Here is a 22,400-nt window from a genome sequence, read left to right as displayed (position 1 = left end):
AAAAATAGGTTCATTATCAAAAGAGGCCACAGCTCCAAAGCTGTTTACCACAAACAAAGCAGCAAACGCCCCATTAGATCGATGATAACGTCTTCCGTAGACAATTATCTACTGTGCATAAATTAGCAACACAAAACAAGCGAGAGTTACACTGTCTGAAATCTTGCACTTTTAAATATACTTTTTTCATTCTCTCCTGCACTTCTTTGTGGACATCCTCACAGTCTTACATGAAGCAAGGTGAGGCTTTTTCTACACTGAAAGACTGCCTGCATGCTTTGCATACTTCTGCTGTGCGCTAAAGCTATGTACTTTGCAGGGAATGCGAGTTAATAGCAAGACAGCACAACAGTATTGGGACATACTTCCCACAATCTTGATACCACTTTGGAATTACATGCATAATTAGACAGGAATGTAGATTAAGAACTTGAATTTTAAGAAGATGAATTTCAAAGGGGACCTATTATGCAAAATTCACTTTTATATTGATTAGACATGAATGTGTGTCGACAGTGTGTTACACAACCACCCTATAATGGGAAAATTCCACCCACTCCTTTTTTTTTTATATTCCCCATAAATCATAAACAGTCTCTCAAAATGAGTCATTGGCATTTTCTATACATTAAGACAATGTAACAGGCTGGTTCACGACTGGTGACAGAAATCTGCCGTTAGCTTAGATCCTCGCTAGAGCAGCTCTTGGAAACACAAGAACGTCTCAGATACGTGATAAACAATCTAAATGTTCTGTTGTTGGCTGTATCAATGAACACAGAATGTGTTTTTCCGATCCACTGTGCTACTTTTCTATTGCTTTTCTATGTAAACGTGCTAGACGGACGTGACCGTTGCGCTCGTGTCTCACTGTCACAGTTTTGACGGTGTCTCGCTCAAGTTAAAGGAAGACTAAAATCCTTTAAAAATGCATGAATGTGTAAATGGCCCCGAATGTGAGAAAATAAAACATGCAAGGTCTGCCTAGCGCTTGTGTACATAGTAAGTAATGGAAAAGCAGAGTAGTGGAATGCAAAACGGTCCAGTGCGGTTTCTCCTGTTTTGTTGTTCCCGCAGTATCAGAGGCTCCGCCCTCTTCTGTAAAGGGGGGCGGAGAGCAGCAGCTCATTTGCATTTAAAGATACAAACACACAAAGATACACAGACATTTTTGGGCATTGTATAATAAATGATCTGTGGGGTATTTTGAGCTGAAACTACACATTTTGGGGTCACTTTATACTACATTATAGGTCCCTTTTAATTTCACGATCAATCAATTTTAGCTTAAATGTGCCAGCTTCACCTCAGTCATCGCCATTTTCTACTGAAGTATGAAAAAATATCTCCACTGTAGCTCAAGTAATTGTGGGTAATATTAGCCCAGAAGGCAAACACTAGGCACGTTTCCATTACAGATTTGCGCAAAACTCTTGCGATTTTTTCTAAATGTCGACAAAAAACTATTGCGAAATGACAGCGTTTCCATTAACTGATGCGACTAAAACTTAATTTTTTCCTCTCGCGATAAGTCATTCCAAAAATAATAGCAATGGACGTTGGTTGGTTTATGTATATCTCAGCACTGGCCATTATTATTAATGGAAGGAGATGTATGTGTGTTTCCCAAGCATGAATGGTAAGGAAAGACCCTTATTATACTTGTGAGCGGCACATATGAGGTGTTTCTGGGTGTTTCTCCCTCATTTCTGCTTCGAGGTCTTGATTGTGGCATTTATTTGATGTTTAGAATCCAGTATTCCTGTAATTTTTCTGTCTATTATGACTTTAATAAAGAACTCTGTCTCGTATTCTGTCCAAACACACCCTGTCATCTACGTCAGGTGACCTGGAAATGTGCAAAAACTGTTTATACTGCGAAATATTTCTTTTCGAACTGCCTGAAAAACCACCTCATGCGAGTGTAAGAACTTTTTATTAACTTTTTAAGAGTTTTTATTAGGCGTATTTTCAAATCGCAATTTCACTTTGCGCAATTGGAAGGGTAATGGAAACGTGGCTACAGCCTCAAGCTGTGTCTAGACTCGCCCCCTATACCCTCATTCACTATTTCCTACATTACTCCACTAATACAGTCCACTTGAAACGAGTGAGCGAATTCAGACGTAGTTTGTGCTCGCTGTTTAATGATCATTTGAAAAACTGGAAGCTCCAGTAGTAATGAAAAGATTTATCTTGAACTCTGTCATGGAAACTAACATGTCTAAACCTTAATTAAACAATTTAATAATCAATTAAAAAGGAATTATGTTTGATATTACGCTGTACCCACATTGGACCAACGATTTGGAAAATGCGGGCACCATCTTCTGGTCAGACGTGGGAAATCATTCAGCACGACACTCACAGTGCATTATGGGTATTCTCTAGCCGTTGCGGTGAATTACGGGATTGAATGAGTGCACTCGATAATGTCCACTTTGGTTTCGGACACCAATACAAATGCTGTCCCATCAAATCGTGCCCCATTTAAGTGAATGAGGGTGATTTCGGACACAGCCTGAGACCAGAAATAGTGTCCATCTTATTTTTCAACGCGCAAGTAAACAATTTTTCTGTGAATGTGCGAGATTTCCGGTTCATTTAATCGCTATAGGGAAATAACGAGAAGAATGCCAAAGTGCAGTAAATGGTAAAACTCTTTGCGTGACAAACCAGCATGTTTATAATTAAGACACTACATTAAAATAATAGGGTAAGAAATAGCAGTTAGCAATATTAAGCAGCATAACAAGCTTTTTTGTACAGCTAAAAATAACTGGAAGCCAGAAACATTAAATTTACAAATGGCCGTGTTCACTCTTACGTGAACAATAAGGTGGATCCCATCCATCCACATGCTATTTTCAACATATTAGGATTTAAAATACACTAATCCTAAAAAATATCCTTCGATATCATTCAAACTGGTTTGCAACTAACGTAACCTCAGCTCTCTAAAGTAAACCAGGTGTTTATACCTGTTCCAGCTCATCTTTCAGGGCTCAGTCACTGAAGAGAATGAAGCTGTAGTCTAATATTATTCAGGAGAAGCTCTGAAAGCTGACAGCCAATTCACATAGCCTACAGGCAGCCTCAAGAGAAGTCACAAGAGGACTCATCTCAATCCTTTTCTCAGGAGAGAGATATTAAGTATAAATAAACTGATAAAGATATGGAGTACAGGCATGTGGAGAAAATATCACCACAATGTGTGAACCAACAAGCAGTATTGGAGCATCTTTATATGCCTGATAATATTCTGAATATGCTCAATAATATTCATGCTGTTTATGGGAGCTTGTCAAGTGTTATCTTGTCTTGCATAACATCTGACATCTGGGAAGAAAAATGCTGAGGCAACTGGTGCAAGGCACACAGCAAAATGTATTTTTAAAGAAAAAATGGAACAATATCATCAAGATTGCAAATGTAAACATCTTTATTAAAACTAGACGTTATAGAAGTGGTTGCCAAGGCATTGCTAAAGTTTTCAGTTTTCAAGATACTATGGGGTTGCTAAGGTGTTCTGAGTGGTTATTAATAGTGATCAGGAAGTTACTTATGGGCAAAAGAGTCCACCTTTAAATCTCTACAATATTCAGTTTGCCTATTTCAATATATAGGCTACTTTACTTAGTAAAGTAAAATCACACCTCAAATTGTGGATTGTTGAGGTGTGATTTGACGATTTTGGCCACGTATATATTGAAATATCATGAATATACTACATATATTGAATCAATTAGGTTTGCTGTCTATCTTCATATCATATACACACAGAACAATACAAAGGTTTTCATAAAAACCCACCACAATAAGTTTGGTTGAACTTGAAGAAATTGTGACAGAAATCTATTTAATTTAATTATTAATATTATTAAAACTTTATTTTCACATAATTTTGCCTACATGTTTTAAATTTAACAGTAACCTGCTGTGCCGCACTTTGTTTGCCAAAAAATAAAAGGAATTGTTAATTTGATTACATTTTAAAAGAAAGTATTTTTTTTTTTAAACTGTTTTATGCCTTCAGTTTTTGATAATAAATCTGTATAAAATCATAGATCCGGATTTTTTCATGATTTCAACTGATTAGACATACTTTTTGATTACTAAAATCTAATTTAACCATTAAAACGGAATCCAGCAAAAAAAAATAAAAAAATCGACAAAAAATTTAAAATAACAGTGATGCCCGACTTATCAAATGTCACTATATTCACCCAAAATAAACCAGACATTAAGCTGTCTCTAAACTGTGAGAATTCGATGTACTTTCATTCTTCTGACATACTCTTATGAAAGGAGACAGAAAGGAAGCCTGATATCACCCAGGGGTGAAAGCACAATGTGTGTGTGTGGCTCTGACAGCCTTTTCCAGCTCATATCCCTCTGACGTTTATGAGGCAGAAAAGCAGTGATCACCTGACGCTGTGGTACCGATACCCACCCTGAATGATTCCATTATGGCCGAGCTGGGCTGCTATAGAGAGATGTAACGCTTTTCATTTACACATCCATTAGCCTGGAGCCGGACTGCAGCCGCAGATACGGAGCTGTGCTTTCTATAATTAGCACTTTAATTTAACGTGACTGCACGCTCTGTGGCTTTTCTCTTTTCCATTTCCAAGAAAGTTAATATATAGAAGAAAAAGTGGGGAAAAAAAGAAGAGGTTTAATGATTCAGCACCATCTGACACCTTTAATAACCAATTCCATGAAGACATGCCACTGGAATCAGACCCAGTGACGCTTCTCTGTTGTTTGGGAGGCTTCTATGTTTGGCACTAGGGATGTCACTGTGAGAACTTTCAGTTTTCCAGAATATAAACAGGATTCAGATTCTGATCATTTGTGGCCATCAGGGAAACATTTAACAAGATATTTGTCAATGACGCTCAACAATCTGTTGTGCATCATATCCTCTGCCATTGTCCTGTCAGTCATCTCTACTTACTCTCATCTCATCTCATAATAAGTGAAATCTGACTCCTGCTGCACAGCTGTAACACTGACTACCAAAGCAAGCCTATTTGGCACACAGACAACAAAAAAGAGATTAAACTATACAATAAAACAAGGAAATTTTGACTTTTTATAAACCACTGAAACCCAATTTAAAGCAACACTACTATTAAGCAAGTCTATTAAAATTAAACAAAATGATCCTTTATTACTATTGCTCACACATCGCATTAAACTAATCTTTTGGGATTAGCCCATCCTGCATTGTTTGATCGACATGATCGATATCTTAAATGGACCCTTTTCACATAGTGGTGAATGGAAATATAATGGACTACTATAAATATAATTTTTGCATTCCTATTTGCTCCAATAGCAAAAAGACAAAAATCCACAATAACATTACCATAACTTTCCAAAAGAGGAAAAAAATATATAGTGAGATTGATTACAGTGGTCAAAAGAGGAAGACGTCACATTCACTCTCTCCGCTGTTGTACTATACTATTGTACTTTAAAGTTTGAAAAAATTTCAACAAAAACTTTTGGTTACACTTTATTTTAAGGTGTCATTGTTTCAATGTAATTATGTATTTAAGTACTGAGTAATATTAATTAACAACATGTACTTACTATAGGGTTAGGGTAGGATTATGATTTGGTTGAGGGTTAGTTGCATGTAATTATGCATGATTTACTGTTATTACTATGGTAAGCACATGTAACAAGGACACTGTAAAAAAAAAGTTTTACCAAACTTTTTTACAATGTTAATAACTGTGGAAATGAATCATTACAGTCTCTAAAAAAACGATCCATCAGGAAGTTTGTTGAACAAAGCCGTGCTAATACTATTAGAAGGGAACAGACATTGAATTAGGATATTTGTATGCCTGGTGGATAAAGCAACCCCATAGATGTACACTAAAGAACTCAAGTGAGAATATTATTTATTTAGGGATGGTGACTCTTTTGATTTAATGGGCCAAAATCTAAATAGCAAAATTACTAAAACACACTCACTTTTCATTTAGGGCAAACGAATAGCAATGCTCTGGCCAACAACCTATAACACTAATGTCAAACAGTATAAATTATATATTATATAAGTCAGGACTGATGTGCCTCCAGGACAGAATGATTCGGAAACCTTAAGAAGCACTTCAGCGTCTGCCTAATGTATCAGGTCCACTTTTCTGAGCAAAGTAAGGTGAAAGTACGGTCATCTTAATTAGGCCAGAACCTGCAACGGATAACAACAAGAGCCAAGGAAGACAGCAAGAAAGACAGATGGAAAATCTTGCCGTACCTTCCTGGCATATGGCATATAATAACTCCTAATGAAAGCGTTTCAAACGACCTGGAGCTTGTCGTACTCGGAGATGTCAGAAAGAATATGGCTAACAAACTCTCAGCTTCACTCTGTGGAAATATCTCATCCAGAAGTGTGTGCTGAGGAAATGTGGCGTGATATTTATGAGCTCCTGCTTTTGTGTGAACTATATACACACCAAAATAAAGACTCAGAATCAGACGCAAATACAGAGAAGAGCAGATCAGAGTAAATTAAGTACATCAGACTGATGGAAGTCATATTAGAAAACGGACAGACAAGTGTCCGCTTTGTTCTCAATTAGAGCAAGTTTCTCAGACGCAGAATAAGATCCAATTTTCCAGCACAAAAACAGCTCTGTCAACTTCTCTTTGGTGTAGGACTCAGAATAGATCTGTGCAACTAGTCATGAGACTCTAATAAATGCCCATCTATCAGCAGTTTTACCCCACATCAGGGTGATTATGATGAGGGAAACACAGCTTTATTTAGTTAAAAGGGTTAGTTCACCCAAAAATGTAAATTCTGTCATTAAATACTCACCCTCATGTCGTTCCAAACCAGCAAGACTTTTGTTCACGCAAATGAAGATCTTTTTGATGAAATCTGAGAGTTTTCTGTCCCTCCATTGACAGCTACGCAACTACCACTTTGACACTTCAAGAAGATCATAAAAAGAGATCGTAAAGCTAATCCATATGAATTGAAAGGTTTAGTCCAAATTTTCTGAAGAGATGCGATCGCTTTATATGATGAACAGATTGAATTTAGCCTTTTACTCACATATAAACATACATCAACTCACACGTCAGATCTGGTAAACGGAAGCTCAAGCATGTTCGCTTGACGTGCGAGAACCAATGAGGTTCATTCTCGTGTTACGCATCACGTTTGAGCTTCAGCAAGAACCAATGAGGTTCATTCTCGTGTTACGCATCACGTTTGAGCTTCAGCAAGAACCAATGAGGTTCATTCTCGTGTTACGCATCACGTTTGAGCTTCAGCAAGAACCAATTAGGTTTGCTCTTGCGCATCAAGCAGGTTCAGTTGAGCTTCTTTTCATGTTCACTGATCAATGTTTATATGTGAATAAAAGTTTAAATTCAATCTGTTCGTCATATAAAGCTATCGATTCTCTTCAGCAAATTTGGACTAAATCGGTCAAATTAATATGGATTAGTTTTACTATCTCTTTATAAACTTCTTGAAGCGTCACAATGGTAGTTGCGTAGCTGTCAATGGAGGGACAGAAATCTCTCAGATTTCATCAAAAAGATCTTCATTTGTGTTCTGAAGATGAACAAAAGTCTTCGGGTTTGGAACGACATGAGGGAGAGTAATCACCTTTAACAACCCGACTTTATTGTCGTAAAACAAATCAAGCTTAAAAAAAAACCCCACATGGCATTTGCCACATTCAGAAGCACCTGATCCACATAGGATCAAATCCCGCCAGCGTTATCCATCCAGAGCAGCGCAAACAAACCCAGCAGGCCCTTTCCCAGCCTTATGCCGGATCACAGATTTAACACTAGTAAAATAAGACCCTAGTAACAGCTGCCAGACCCCTACATACCCACACCGCTGGACAGTGACGGATAGCGGGAGAGGAGCTCGCGTGATTGGTCCTTTCGCCTGAGGGGAATTACTGCATGATGCTCAAAATCACAAAGCAGAGTACAGTACCAACAGCAGAAAAGACATGCCGATTCCTATAAAGTTTAGACCAGAGTCCTACACACACGTTGAGGGCGACACATGAAACAATATATGTTGACGTGCGACTCTTTAGATAAAAAAAAAGCCTAATTAAAGACATCTTAAAGCACACAACACCTATAATAAGAGCTGTTAGACTAATAAAACGGTTTGGTGATTTAATGTTTCTTTTAGTCACGCCTGAACTGGCACGGCATTGCACAGATGGTCAGCAGGGCAGAGAGACAAAATATCTTTATTTTGCTTCACAATTAAAACGTGCAATGAGATGACAGACACCTTCACAGATGGGTGAGGAGGAAAACAACTCATTTACACAAACACAGGGAACATGTCAGCACCCAAACACAGAAAATCAATGACCAACCTCACCACATCTGTCAAGTGGGATACCAGATGCAGACCTAATCAATGATATTACCATACTTGTTCAAAATAATCAAACATTCACCGTCATTTATAACATCTTGCGTCTGAATTATCAGACACAATAGGTTGTAATCAACAATATCAGATATGATCTGATCTTAAAAGTGTCAGACTAAAAATATCTCATACAGACATTGAGAATCTATGTTCATGTCATGCAAGGCTTGTTGTGATGATCTTGAATCAAACTCCTGAGAACAAATCAGATATGATATTCTGAGTTTGTCAAGTGAGATCAGATCACAGAAGTGCGTATGTGATATTCTAGCAATCAGATTAAGATATTCTCAATATGAGACATATCATATTATGACTCATTACATCCTCAGTGTCTTGGTTTCATCAGATCATGTTATTAGCCCTATATATAATAGCTAATAGATCAGATCACTGTCTGATATTATAAGTCAGATTAAATATTATAAATTAATGACATTATTAGAGTGTGTCTGATAATGATGATTAGATCAGATGTTATAAATTAAGAGTGTCTTATATTCGAATTTACGTATTTATTTATTAATAAATCAGATCAGTGTTTGTCTGATATTATTGATCAGATCAGATGCTGTAAAAGGACAATATTAGAGTGTGCCTGCTGTTGCTGTTAAGATTAGATGTTATTAATAAATCAGCTCAGTGTGTGTCTGATATTATTGATCAGATCCAGTCTGTCGGATTTGTTCAACGCGTCATTTAAATGACCAACTTACACTGATTGCCTACAGTACTTTAGACACATAGAAATCTAAAAAGGACAAGGTCCCACCAAAGACCAACATTATTCATTATTATTAGAGCATTATCATAACTACAGTATTTCCAATTTGAGTGTCATTTGTGGAAAAGAAATACAGGAATATTTTCCCCATCTGTTTGTTTGATGTTAGCCGCTGCTAACGTTAACCGACCCGCTAACGAACGACAACCCGTATTTTACTTTACCTCAGGATAAATCCATCAGACAGTACGTCAGTCCTCATAGACTCCTAGTCTTCAGCGTGTACATGGTGTCGGTAACGGACAGAAACGGCCCGGTAAACGTCTCCTGAAAACCCTCCGTCTCTCGGTGCAGCAAAACGCGTACAGCAGCCGCGGCGTTAATGCGCATGCGCGAAAGCGGCCTGGGAGCTCGCGCGGTGTAACTGTTCAGTGCATTCGCGTGCTGCCATCTAGCGTTCAGAGCGGAGAGCTTGATTTACAATTATTTCCGGTGGGTTTTTGGTTATACGTCTTCATAAAATGAATTTAAGATAATGAATTCACTGATAATCGTGTATATAGTATGTGTTTTATGTATTATACATGTGCGGATGTGGAAAAGGGGAATTGTTTTAAACATGTCGTTGCAGCTCCAGACCTGTAGGTGGCAGTGTGAGCGCTGTTTGTTTCTATTGTCTCCTGCAGAAGAAAAGCTCTCATGTGTCTCATGTCTGCTGTTCAGGACTGAGCCATGGAAAGAAAACACATGTCCGCATTATCTATTTATCAGACATTATCCGGAGGAGCAACATCTGAAGTGCAGGTAAAAAGGCTGCATTTGAGACATTTGAATTTTTTTGCGTGGTTGAAAGCTTCTTACGGGGGAACATAAACCTCATGTCAGTGAAACACTGTTAAACTATGCACATCAATATTGATTTCTAATATAATGAAAACACACTGAATATAGAATATATTGCTGAAACATTGTGCAAAACCTCTCTGTTCTTTTGCTAACAAAAACGTATTTGAGTACTATTTAAATACCACTGTATTATAAATATGATTAAATGGTATACACTATGACTAAAAACTAAATATTCTAACTGGGTCTGCAAGGAAGTGTAAAAGTTTAGAGAAAAACTGTGTAAAAATGTTACAATAAAAAACAAGTTTATACTAGCTAACTAACAGAATGGTTTGAATAAAATAGATTCAAATAAGTACATTGATTTTAAAATGCATTAAATTAATAAATAATACATTTGACCGTAAAGTATATGATTAGAAAAACAATAATAATGTAGAAGCATAGAAACTTTAGAAAATATAGAAAAATTTGCCACAGAAAATGTTCCAAATAAGATTTTATGCCTATTTTATAATATTTATTTTTCACTCTATAAATGTGGTCTTTATACACAAAAATATATTGCTGCCTTTTAAATGTTAGGATGTGGGGCCCTTGCACCAGAATAATCACATTTGGGGGTCCAAATATAAGATTGAAAACCCTTGAATTAGAAAAATACCATGATATTACCAGCAGGTTATTACAACCATATATTTATTTTTATTTTTAAGTGCTGTAAAATGTAATGGCATGACTTCTGTTTTGCAGGCTAAGGCACCAGCAGCAAAGAAAATCAAAAAGAAGGAGAATGGCATCCAATTAAACAAGAAATCAAATAAAAAGAAAAGAATGAAACCTCTGAAATCCCGCATGAGGCCCAGCAGCTCTGAGAAATCTGGAGGCGTAAGTGTCTAACTGTACAACGACAGATGCAGGAGCATCAGTGGAGATATGAAGCTCACGATGTTCTGGTTTTTCCAGGAGAAGGACTGTGAGACCGATGACGCTGAAGGATTTGACAGTCCAGCCCTCGACGCACTCCTGATGGATCTGGCGAAGGTCAACAACAGCAGAGATAGAGCTAACAGACTGTTCCAGTGGCTGATTCACCCAGTCCAAGACAAAAGCTTCTTCAGGTTTGAGACCACACACACACACACACACACACACACACACACACACACACACACATTTATAGCTCAATTGAATTAGTTTCATCATTGATGAACTTTGCAAAATTAATACTGTTGTTGAACTGAATTGAATCAACACTCAACTGACTTTAAGTCAAGTCATCTTCATTTATATAGCGCTTTTAACAACATGGATTTACAGTGATAATAGGACTTTAGCTGAATAATGACACTATTGTCTTCTGTAAAGCTGCTTTATAGCTGAAATTGATGTTGTTTCATACTTGTTGAATTCTGTGACATCAATACTGTTGTTTTCTTATTTATTACTGTGAAACAATCTGTGTTGTATAAAGTACTGTAGAAATAAAGGACTTGAAACACAAAATTATAAACATTATAAACTCAATGCTATAATGCAAAAACTCATTCCCTGTACCGTATGACAATAATAAAACTCATCCTGTCCAGACTTAATAATAAAAAAGCTTTTTACAACAAATACTGCCATATTGATTAAAAATCATGAATTATTTTATTTTTTGGTTTAAAACAGAGCTAATGATTCTCCCATGATTCTGAATAGATAGCTAGACAACATAACGTAATTTAGTAGCGGTTCTGACAAAATATTAATTTCTGCAGTCTATTAGTAGAAAAACATTTCATTAATTTGAATAAATAAATAAAAACTTGGTTTGAGTAAATGATTCAATGACTCACTCATAAAGACTTCACTTCATTTTTGAACGAATCTCTTGAACGAATGATTCAATGACAAATAACATTTTTAACAGTCACTTGTCGCCACCTACTGGTGTAACGATGTAATTGATAGTCTTTATTTGAAGCCTCAAGTTACTTTCAGAAGGCGAATTACTGTATTTTGATCTCTACCGTAGACATCAGTGTTTATACCCAAACTATAACTTTTATCCCAGTATTGTAACAGAAATAATGATAATGTGACTGTGTGAAGCGGTTTCATACCTATACATGACAACTGCTCTCTCTGGATCATAACACCGATCTGAATGTTCGCTGTGATCGGACTTGTCGAAGGTTTAATAGACAGAACTGAATCGTTGTCATTTAGGAATAAGATCGTGTGGCTTTTTGAATCGAGATCATGATCTTTTAACGGTTAATCACGCAGCTCTAAATTGCAGTCAACTACTTTTTTCATGAAAATGATATTCAATGTTTCTTTTGATATTGGTATTGGAATATGATAATTTTTCTTAAGCAGTTTGCATTAGATTGACCTAGTAAGTCATCCAGAAAGTTTACTAGAAGTTGCTTTGGATCAGAGATGTCTTGTTTTGTCTACATTTATAGAGAGAACTGGGAGAAGAAACCAATGCTGATCCAACGGCAGAATCCAGATTATTACAAAGGACTCTTTTCTACCGCCGAGTTTGACCAGATCTTAAGAAACGTAAGCAATTTTTGTTCTTTGATTCAGAGGGAATCGGTATATCTAAAGCCGCCGTCAGATGTAATGTTCAGTGTTTTGCTCAGGATGATGTGCAGTATGGAGTGAACCTGGACGTGACGAGCTACACAAATGGCAAAAGAGAGACACACAATCCTCCAGGAAGAGCGTTACCGTACACAGTGTGGGATTTCTACGAGGTACAGATCATGAACATTTCCCTAATACACTAAAACTGATGTGTTGTATGATTACTGGTATTACATTTTAGCTTTGATCATATATATGTATATATATATTAGGGGTGGAACGGTACACAGAAGTCACGGTTCGGTTCATACCTCGGTTCAGACATCACGGTTCGGTACGAGTTCGGTACAATGGAGGGAAAAGCAAAACAAAAATGTTGAAGGCAGTTTTTTTTTTATTGTGCATGTCTGTAGGCTGTTCCACCAAAGGAAAATAAATGTTTTAAGCCTTGTATTTTTTAAATAAGTTTTATTAATAAAGTAAAGGCATAGAACCAGTTTATTTGTAGTGCATTGCCAATAGTTTTATATAATTAGTTTATTAATTAAATTAATAAAAAGTCAAAAAAGACCTTGAGATATGTTTGGTAATTGTACCTGAATGAATTTAAAATTAATTTGCTATATTTCAGATCAATATATTTGTTTTCCTTAAAATTTTAATAACACTAACTTTATTCTCATCTGAATTATAAATAATTTATTTCTGTATAAAATAATACTACCATTAAAAACAAATTTGATTTTCTTTTGATCAATGTAGAATGTGTAACTTACTGTGTTGGGTGACAGTTGTAGGTTACAGTTTGACAAGAGTTTACAGTTTGACAAAAGTACAATGTTGTGTTTTATTACGAGTGTACACAAATATAAGTAAACACTTTGCAGTTTGAATGATTTCCAATGAACAAAATGAGTATGTTTTTATGTTTCCACTGTTCGATCGCGCCCGCGCCTCTCTGAACACACACACACACGCGCGCGCGCACGCACGCAGGCACACACACACACAACATATTCCAGCATTGCAAACTTGACATCGCAGCCTGTCCATTATAGCCTGTCTATGATTATAGCCATAGATATTATGTATTATGATTATAGCCCATTAGTTATAGCCACGGAGCTTCAGAGCTAAGGCGGAGCTACAGATTAGGTGTCCCTAAAGAACCCGCGTATCTAACAGTAGTTCCGCATTACATTAATTAATTTGCACGCAAGTTTTATTTATTTTTATACCGTGTATTCTCCGTGTGTATTCATGCACCGAACCGTGACGCCCGTACCGTCTCGGTTCAATACGAATACATGTACCGTTCCACCCCTAATATATATGTGTGTGACCCTGGACCACAAAACCAGTCACATGGGTCACAATTTTGAAACTGAGATTTATACATCGTATGAAAGCTGAATAAATAAGCTTTCCATTGATGTATGGTTTGTTTGGATAGGACAATATTTGGCCAATATACAACTATTGAACATCTGGAATCTGAGGGTGCAAAAAAATCTAAACATTGAGAAAATCTCCTTTAAAGTTGTTCATTTCTGTTCATGATTGTGCTGCATTCACTCACAAAAATAAATGTTTTATATATTTACGGTAGGAAATTTACAAAATGTCTTCATGGAACATGATCTTTACTTGATATACTAATGATTCTTGGCATAAAAGAAAAAGCGATAATTTTGACCCATACAATGTATTGTTGGCTATTGCCACAAATATACCCGTGCGACATGTGACTGATTTTGTGATCCAGGGTTATATATATGTATATATATAACTCCAATAGTGGGGGCAATATAATGTAAAAGATGCAAAGGTGATAATATTCTGTTGTGCAAACATTCTTAAAATTAGTAGGGCTGTCTTAACAATAAACATAACACTTCTGTAAAGCCTCAGTTTTGATTTGACTGTGAAAGTGTGAAGTTTATTGACAGATGTTGTTTGCTGTGTGTTGTCAGAGCGGCTGCTCTCTCAGGATGCTCAATCCTCAAGCGTTTTCCTCCACTGTGTGGCAAGTGCTCTCCATTCTTCAGGAGAAGTTTGGCAGTATGGCAGGCGCAAACATGTATGTGGCGATGCATAAACTTTACTCATAAATATTAGATTCTTCACTGTCAGTTATCATTGACCTGTGATATGTTTTTCAGGTATCTAACACCATCGGGGACGCAGGGCTTTGCTCCTCACTACGACGATATAGAGGCTTTCGTTGTTCAGCTCGAGGGCAAAAAGCACTGGAGAGTGTACAACCCTCGGTGAGTCATCAGTTATGCTTTAAAGAGGCCATGTTATCCCCTTTTTCAAAGTCTTGATTTAGTTTTTAGGTCTTCTAGAATAGGTTTTCATGCTTTAATGTTCCAAAAACACATTATTTTCCCCATATTCTCCATTGTTGCAGCTCCTCTCTTCCCATTCTGTCAGTAACGCTCTGTTTAGTTCCTGTCTCTATGAAGCCCCTCCTTCTGAAAAGCACACTGTGTTCTGATTGGTCGGCTAGATCAGTGTCTTGTGATTGGCCAAGCAAGCGCTTCGAGTGTGTTTGGGAAATGTCCCGCCCCTTACCATAACTGCCAGTTTAACACTCTACTAACTAACTCAACCAGGCCCCGCCCCTTTATTCTACGTATGAATTATTTAAATGAGGAATATTGTGACGTGTTTGTTCCCGGAAGAAACTCAAGACTACAATGGAGGCGTTTCAGGAGTTCAGAAACACTGACACTGATATAGAGAAGAACTCCCGCTGGAGGGACTTTGTGCTCGAACTGCAACATTACACACTAAAGAAAGATGAACATGTGGAAAAAAGCTTAATAGGACTGTAACATATCAAACCCCTCAGAAAAAGTAAACTAGTAGCTCTTCTGTCTTCTCTCAGTTCTGAAGATGAAGTGTTGCCGCTGGTGTCCAGTCGTAAGTACATAGCTGGTCATATTAGCTAACCTGATAAAAACACGTATTTGATTATTTCTAAAGGGAATAAACCCTCTGTCTGTTGCTTTTCTCCTCAAGCTAATTTCAGCCAGAAGGAGATCGGGCAGCCCATCATGGACGTGGTGTTGGAAGCTGGGGATCTGCTGTATTTTCCCCGTGGCTTCATTCATCAGGGTGACTGTCTGCCCGACGTTCATTCTCTGCACATCACCGTCTCCTCCTACCAGAGGAACAGCTGGGGAGATCTGCTCCTGAAAGTACAAGCCTTTACTTCTGCTTCTGTGCCGTCAATCATTAATGAATTTCAACTGTCAAAACATCTTCACACCAAAATCTAAAGGAAATGAAACTATTTTAGGGCCATTAAAGGGATAGTTCACCCAAAAGTGAAAATTCTCTCATTATCTACTCACATTAAAATTATTTACTTGAAAATCGTAGTATTTTTCTTACACACACCCAGGGCTTGACATTAGCACCCGCCAACCCGTCAAATGTTGGTGTATTTCAGGAGTGGCGTGTAACGCAGTCTCTTTCACTGGTTGAATTTGATATATAACACATACATTTTTCAATTGTAGTCTTTTAAAAAGGCATCTGAAATAATAAACTAAGTGCAATGTAGTCATTTGCCTTGGATTAATATTGTTGGTGTTACAGGGCTTGAGTTACAGTGTGAGATTGCACATAATTTTACTCATTCCTGCAGATTTTGTGCTCAAAACCCAAAATGCGTGAACATTAAGCCGCCTCTCAGTACTAAATTCAGTTTGTTTTTGCTGCTTATTGCGCTTCATCAGTCAAACACACACAAAATAATGTCAAAATGCCAGTCTTGGCGAGTATTCATGTAAATGCAGTCAGTTGTGTTTTAAGTAAATGTAAACAGTTGAGAAAGAAAACGCATGTGTGACAGTATAATGGATCCGTGTGTCAGGTCTTAAAGTGACAGCAGCCTAATATACCTGATGCCAAATTACGAGATCATATTAAATATACACTACTGTTCAAAAGTTTGGGGTCAGTAAGATTTTTTATGTTTTTAAAAGAAGTATCTTCTGCTCACCAAGGCTGCATTTATTTGATTAAAAATTAGAGGTGGGCATAGATTAATTTTTTTAATCTAGATTCATTTTGAAATTAATCTAGATTAATCTAGATTAAAATGGCTCATTTGAATTCTGCCGAAGGCATTTAGAATATGTGTGCTACCCAAATAATGACTATAAAAGTAAGTCTTTGAGAACAAGCCAGGTGGCGCATTAGACCAGGGGCTCATCTCCTGTTTCCAAAATGCATCACAAACTGCTTGAGAAAGCTGTTCTACTCATAGACTGTAAAAGGTTACTATTGTACTGTTACCGTCCGTAGGCAACATTAGGTAGGCCTATGTTATTATCAACTAGCCTACTATAGGCTATCAATTAGGGATGGGCGATATGGCCTAAAATCTATATTGTGATATACATTGCAGCCTCTTGCGATAACGATATACAGTATATTATAATAAAACCATTTCAGAACAGATTACACAGACCCATGCTAAACAACTGCTAAATGTATTTTTTTTTTAAAGGGTGTATGTAGTTTTGAGAACATATATTGTGCAAAACTGTAAGTATACAACATAATTTTGCAGATAAATAAAATTTAAGTACACTAGCTGCAGAGACTTAAGTAGGTCTAATGTTTATTATGGCTTGGAGCTTATGAAACCCCAAATTTAAAATTTGAATATTGTCTAACTGATGTCTTTTCAGTTAAAAAGAAACACAACAACGATTCTTAAAATCGAGATTATGTGCTACACCACTAAGATATAGTGGAATGGGAATAATACGCGCGCGCTGGTATTCAGTGATATCATGTTTCGTTTTGAATTTGAGGTGGTAGAACGGATTAGTCGTGTGTTAACTTACCGAACTGTTACCCCACACACTCTGTATATAGTTTGGTGCTGCTCGTCTGACGGCTTAAACCCGAACCAAGTCCAAATAATGGATGTTGCACCGATCTTTTTTTACCAGCTTTCACTTTCAGCCGTGTTTACTTAAGATGACGACGAATATGATGCGTTGCAGCCGGGTTTACCTCGCGGCCGCGGGTAGATTGCGTCATCATAGCTTGTGTAGTATAGAGCCATCTCCCAAACAAAAACAGTAATATTGTGAAATATTATTCCAATTTAAAACAGCTGTTTTCTATGTTAATATACTGTAAAGTGTAATTTATTCCTGTGATCAAAGCTGTATTTTCAGCATCATTACTCCAGTCTTCAGTGTCACATGATCATTTGATGCTCAAGAAACATTCATTATTATTATCAATGTTGAAAACAGTTGTGTACGATTTTTTTTTTTTCAAAATTCTTTGATGAATAGAAAGTTCAAAAGAACAGCATTTATCTGAAATCTAAAGCTTTTGTAACATTAAACACTATCGTTCAAAAGTTTGGGGTCTGTAAGAATTTTAATTTTACTTTTGGGGGAAATAAATAAATCAATACTTTTATTCATCAAGGATGAGTTACACTGATCAAAAGTTACAGTAAATACATTTATAATGGTAGAAAATATTCTATTTTAAATAAATGCTGTTCTTTTGAACTTTCTATTCATCAAAGAATTTTGAAAAAAAATGTGTACGCTGTTTTCAACATTGATAATAATCATAAATGTTTCTTGAGCATCAAATCATCATATTAGAATGATTTCTGAAGGGTCATGTGACACTGAAGACTGGAGTAATGATGCTGAAAATTCAGCTTTGATCAAAATAGAAAAAATGTAAATGTTAAATTGTCATATTTCACAATATTACTGGTTTTTTTTGTGTGTGTGTTTTTTTATCAAATAAATGCAGCCTTGGTGAGCAGAATATACTTCTTTTAAAAACATTAAAAATCTTACTGACCCCAAACTTTTGAACGGTAGTGTATATATGTCAGTTTTTCCCCATGGTATCAATGTCAGAATTATTGCCAGTGAAAATGCTGAGTTGCTAGTAACTTTGGAAATCCAGTAATAAGCAAAAAGTTAATATCAAGCCCTGCACACACACATCGTATGGCTTCAGAAGACATTAATTCATCCACTGGGGTCGTATGGATTACCATCATGATTGCTGTGTGTGTTTTTCAAACATCAACCATTCATTTGCATTATGTGGACTCACAGAGATGGATTATTTTCCTAAAAATCTTTGTTTGCTGCTTTATTTCTTTTGATATTTGGTGTGAAATGTGCTCTAGAGATATTTATTATGTAAGACTCAGACCCCGATTCACTCAATGATATTGTCACTTCAGTGAATATTTTTGATTTGCAGTTGATGCCAGCAGCTCTGGAGATCGCGATGGAAGATGATGTTGAGTTCAGGAAGGGGCTGCCGCTCGATTACCTTCAGTTCATGGGAGTTCAGAACTCCGAGAAGGTACTTGTGTTCAGACTCCATTAATATACAAGCTCCGATCTGTCCATTCCTGATCTATATCGACACTGAAATGACTCGTGCATGTGAACAGGAAGACCCACGAAGAGACAAATTCATTGCACACGTTCAGGGCCTGATGAAGAAACTGATCCAGTGTGCGCCGGTTGATGCTGCTGTAGATCAGAAAGCCAAAGACTTTCTGCACGACTGCCTTCCACCTCTGCTGAACTCTGGTGAGTCTTACAACTCATAGTTTTCACGTGACTTCACAGCCTGACAGGAGCGCACACCTGAGGGGCGAAACACGGCAGTCATTTTTACCAGGTTTTTACCTAATGTAGTAATACAGTGATATTAAAAGACCAATTTCAATAGACACCTTATTGATGATGCGTATTATGTACATGCATGCAAATGAACACTCGCAGTTTCTCATTAAGCATTTAGTGCTTTGCATTCATATTCTGGACATTGCATGTACATAGTATGCATCATCAATAAAAGGTGTATGTGGAATTTGATCTTTTAATATCACTGTTTTAATTTAAGGCACATTAAGTGTTTTTCACGTTAAGCATTTTATACTATCTCGCTGATTTTAGTGATTGACACACTGCAGCAAGGGCTGCATACTAGGGGTGTAACGATACGCGTATTCGTATCGAACCGTTCGGTACGAGGCTTTCGGTTCGGTTTTCGGTACGCATTACGTACCGAATGGCTCGTTGGACCATTTTTTCTGCCGACCAAAATGTTGGTATTTCAAATGAAGGCGCGTCGCGGGTGGCAAGCGCGCTCATAGAGGCTGGCGCGACCACAACATCAACTGGCAAATGCAATGTAAGGAACGAAACTGAGCTACTGTTATTGTGTTTGTGTGGACCGTTTATCAGTTTTGACCTGTGAAGCGGGACTCGCGAGCCCTATGCGCGAGCCTGATCAAGCAACACCACAGCGCTAAGAGATCCAGACCAGTAAAGAAAGCATTTGAATTTCAAATGATTTTTGAATTCGCCACTGAAGTAATAACATCGCTGCGAGATCTAGTGAGAAATCTCACCGGTGTCCACAGATCAGCAACATTCACCGTGGAATGGATTTGCTGTAGTAACACTAACTGCAAGGTATGGAAGTTTGTCAGGAATAGTAGGCTATAATGCTTTCAAGTAACATTACGTCTGTTTTATTTTGACATTATGAATACAATTGCTGCCCTCAAATGTTAATCTGAACTAAAATAAACCTTTGTTTATAACTAGCCTACTACTACAATATTACATTTCATTTTGTCCAAGGAGCTGTTTTGTTTTATATGCTCATAAGTAGAGTCAAGTATAGCTCCATTATTGCTCAGTAAAAAAAGCAACAAAAAATATAAATAAATCAAAATCATACTTTATGATGTTAGTTTCATTAAATAAAATAATAATAATGAAATTTCTCTGGCATTTATTTATTTTTGCTGTAGCCTATGGAAAACGTACCGAACCGAACCGTACCGAACCGTGGCACAAGTGTATGGTATCGAACCGAACCGTGAATTTTGTGAACCGTTACACCCCTACTGCATACGAACCACAAGTGCTCAAATCTTGCATTTTTGTCCACATATTTTTATTATACTTCTTTTAAAAGGTGATCTAAATATAAGTGGTTTGAAATAGATGGAAAATTAGTTCTATGGATGTTTTGCGCTCCAGTCACGTGACTGAAAACTATCCGTTACATGAAAACTAAAGGTGAAATGTGTACATTTGCTTTAAAATATCTCTATTGACTGGTCAGACATACAGACATCAGTCTCAACCAATTCTTTGAGTTTCAGAAAATATATGTTTGCAAATTCTGTTTTTAAAGAAACTAGACATCTAAAACAAGTAGTTGTGTTGAATCCGAGATCAAGCTCTGTTTGATACTGTATGTTAAACTGTCTGTTTAATAAAATGTATGTGTGTGTGTTTTGTAGAGGAGAAGGCCGGCAGTGTGTACGGGGCTCCTGCTCGATGGGGAGAGGGTGAGGCCCTTAATGTCACTGTTGAACTCAAGGGCCAAACCAAAATCAGGCTGATGCGGGCCGGAGCGGCAAGGTACCTCATCCAGAACATTACGTAACACTTCTCAATCTACAGAGCAAAATACAGTATATTTCACTCTCCTTTAAGGTGCATAAAGTGAGTCTGATTTGAACATGATTTACTCAAAATAATATAACTCCAGATGGATGTTTAGATAAAGATACACATTAATTTAGTTGTTTTGTTGTGATAAATGTGACCCTGGACCACATGTCGCGCGGGTATATTTGTGGCAATAGCCAACAATACATTGTATGGGTCAAAATTATAGATTTTTCTTTTATGCCAAAAATCATTAGGATATTAAGTAAAGATCATGTTCCATGAAGATATTTGGTAAATTTCCTATCGTAAATATATAAAACATTTATTTCTGTGAGTGAATGCTGCACAATCATGAACATAAATGAACAACTTTAAAGGAGATTTTCTCAATGTTTCGATTTTTTTTGCACCCTCAGATTCCAGATGTTCAATAGTTGTATCTCGGCCAAATATTGTCCTATCCTAACAAACCATACATCAATGGAAAGCTTATTTATTCAGCTTCCATATGATGTATAAATCTCAATTTAAAAAAATTGACCCATGTGACTGGTTTTGTGGTCCAGGGTCACAAATGGTATATGCCATGTGTTAGAATAAAAAAAATAACTTGTCTTCATAGGTTGTGCAGTGATGGAGACACTGTGCGTCTGTATTACACTACTGAGAACTCTAGAGTCTATCATAAAGAAGAACCCAAGGACATTGAGATGAAAGCTGAGGTAAACCTGCACTCTCTAATGTCTCTAATGACTGTAGCTTTTACCTTTATTAAGCATTTGACTGATCATGTGTTTTAACAGCACATAGATGCCATGGAGTTTCTGATTCATTCATATCCCAAGTTTGTTTCTGTGGCCAGTTTACCATGCGAGACAGCGGAGGCTAAGGTACCGTGTGGATTTCATGGACTTTAGCCCTATATGACCTGTTGAAATTGCATGTATGTGTTTATGCACATGTGTTATTCTGTGTTTGAAATGAATCTCGTTTTGCAGATGTCTCTGGCCGAGCTGCTCTTCGAGAAGGGAATGATCCACACAGCCGAACCTTTGACCGCTAAATAAAAATATTAGTTGTTGGCCAAAGAAAACGAGGGTTCTACATCATATGCTTGTCATCTGTTCAAACGGCAATGTTTTTTAAAACTCCAATGTGTATAAAACATCTATTGAAAGCAAACCAGAGTATTTTTGAGGTTTCTTTTCTTTGTACCAGGCGTGTGTGTGCGTGTGCGTGTACAGTACAGGCCAAAAGTTTGGACACATTACTATTTTTAATGTTTTTGAAAGAAGTT

The 22,400-nt window shown here is 37.0% G+C and overlaps 2 protein-coding genes across 3 annotated transcripts in view; one reads left to right on the top strand and one right to left on the bottom strand.

Moving 5' to 3' along the window:
• Positions 1-9,550, bottom strand: part of extl3 (exostosin-like glycosyltransferase 3) — a 32,985-nt gene extending 23,435 nt beyond the window's left edge. The window contains exon 1 of the mRNA XM_082147159.1: positions 9,395-9,550. The gene's annotated coding sequence lies outside the window, so the exon portion shown is untranslated. The remainder of the gene's footprint in view (positions 1-9,394) is intronic.
• Positions 9,551-9,823: 273 nt separating this feature from the next.
• On the top strand, positions 9,824-22,285 carry riox1 (ribosomal oxygenase 1). Of its 2 annotated transcripts, XM_082147241.1 has the most exons (15): positions 9,824-9,974; positions 10,773-10,907; positions 10,986-11,140; positions 12,476-12,575; positions 12,659-12,772; positions 14,576-14,682; positions 14,765-14,872; positions 15,496-15,530; positions 15,630-15,808; positions 18,879-18,983; positions 19,075-19,216; positions 20,950-21,070; positions 21,726-21,825; positions 21,907-21,993; positions 22,102-22,285. In XM_082147241.1, the coding sequence occupies exons 1-15, from the start codon at positions 9,903-9,905 to the stop codon at positions 22,168-22,170; spliced, it is 1,629 nt and encodes a 542-aa protein (XP_082003367.1). In that variant the 5' UTR covers positions 9,824-9,902; the 3' UTR covers positions 22,171-22,285. The 2 variants fall into 2 exon arrangements, 1 of the variants encoding a protein (XP_082003367.1); XR_014200176.1 differs by lacking the exon at positions 20,950-21,070 and having other exon boundaries at positions 22,102-22,154.
• Positions 22,286-22,400: the final 115 nt, after the last annotated feature.

This window comes from Leuciscus leuciscus (genome assembly GCF_965113295.1).
Source record: "Leuciscus leuciscus genome assembly, chromosome: 19".
Lineage (NCBI taxonomy): Eukaryota > Metazoa > Chordata > Actinopteri > Cypriniformes > Leuciscidae > Leuciscus > Leuciscus leuciscus.
The sequence above is the reverse complement of the archived record's forward strand: the minus strand, read 5'-3'. Positions and strand labels throughout refer to the sequence as shown.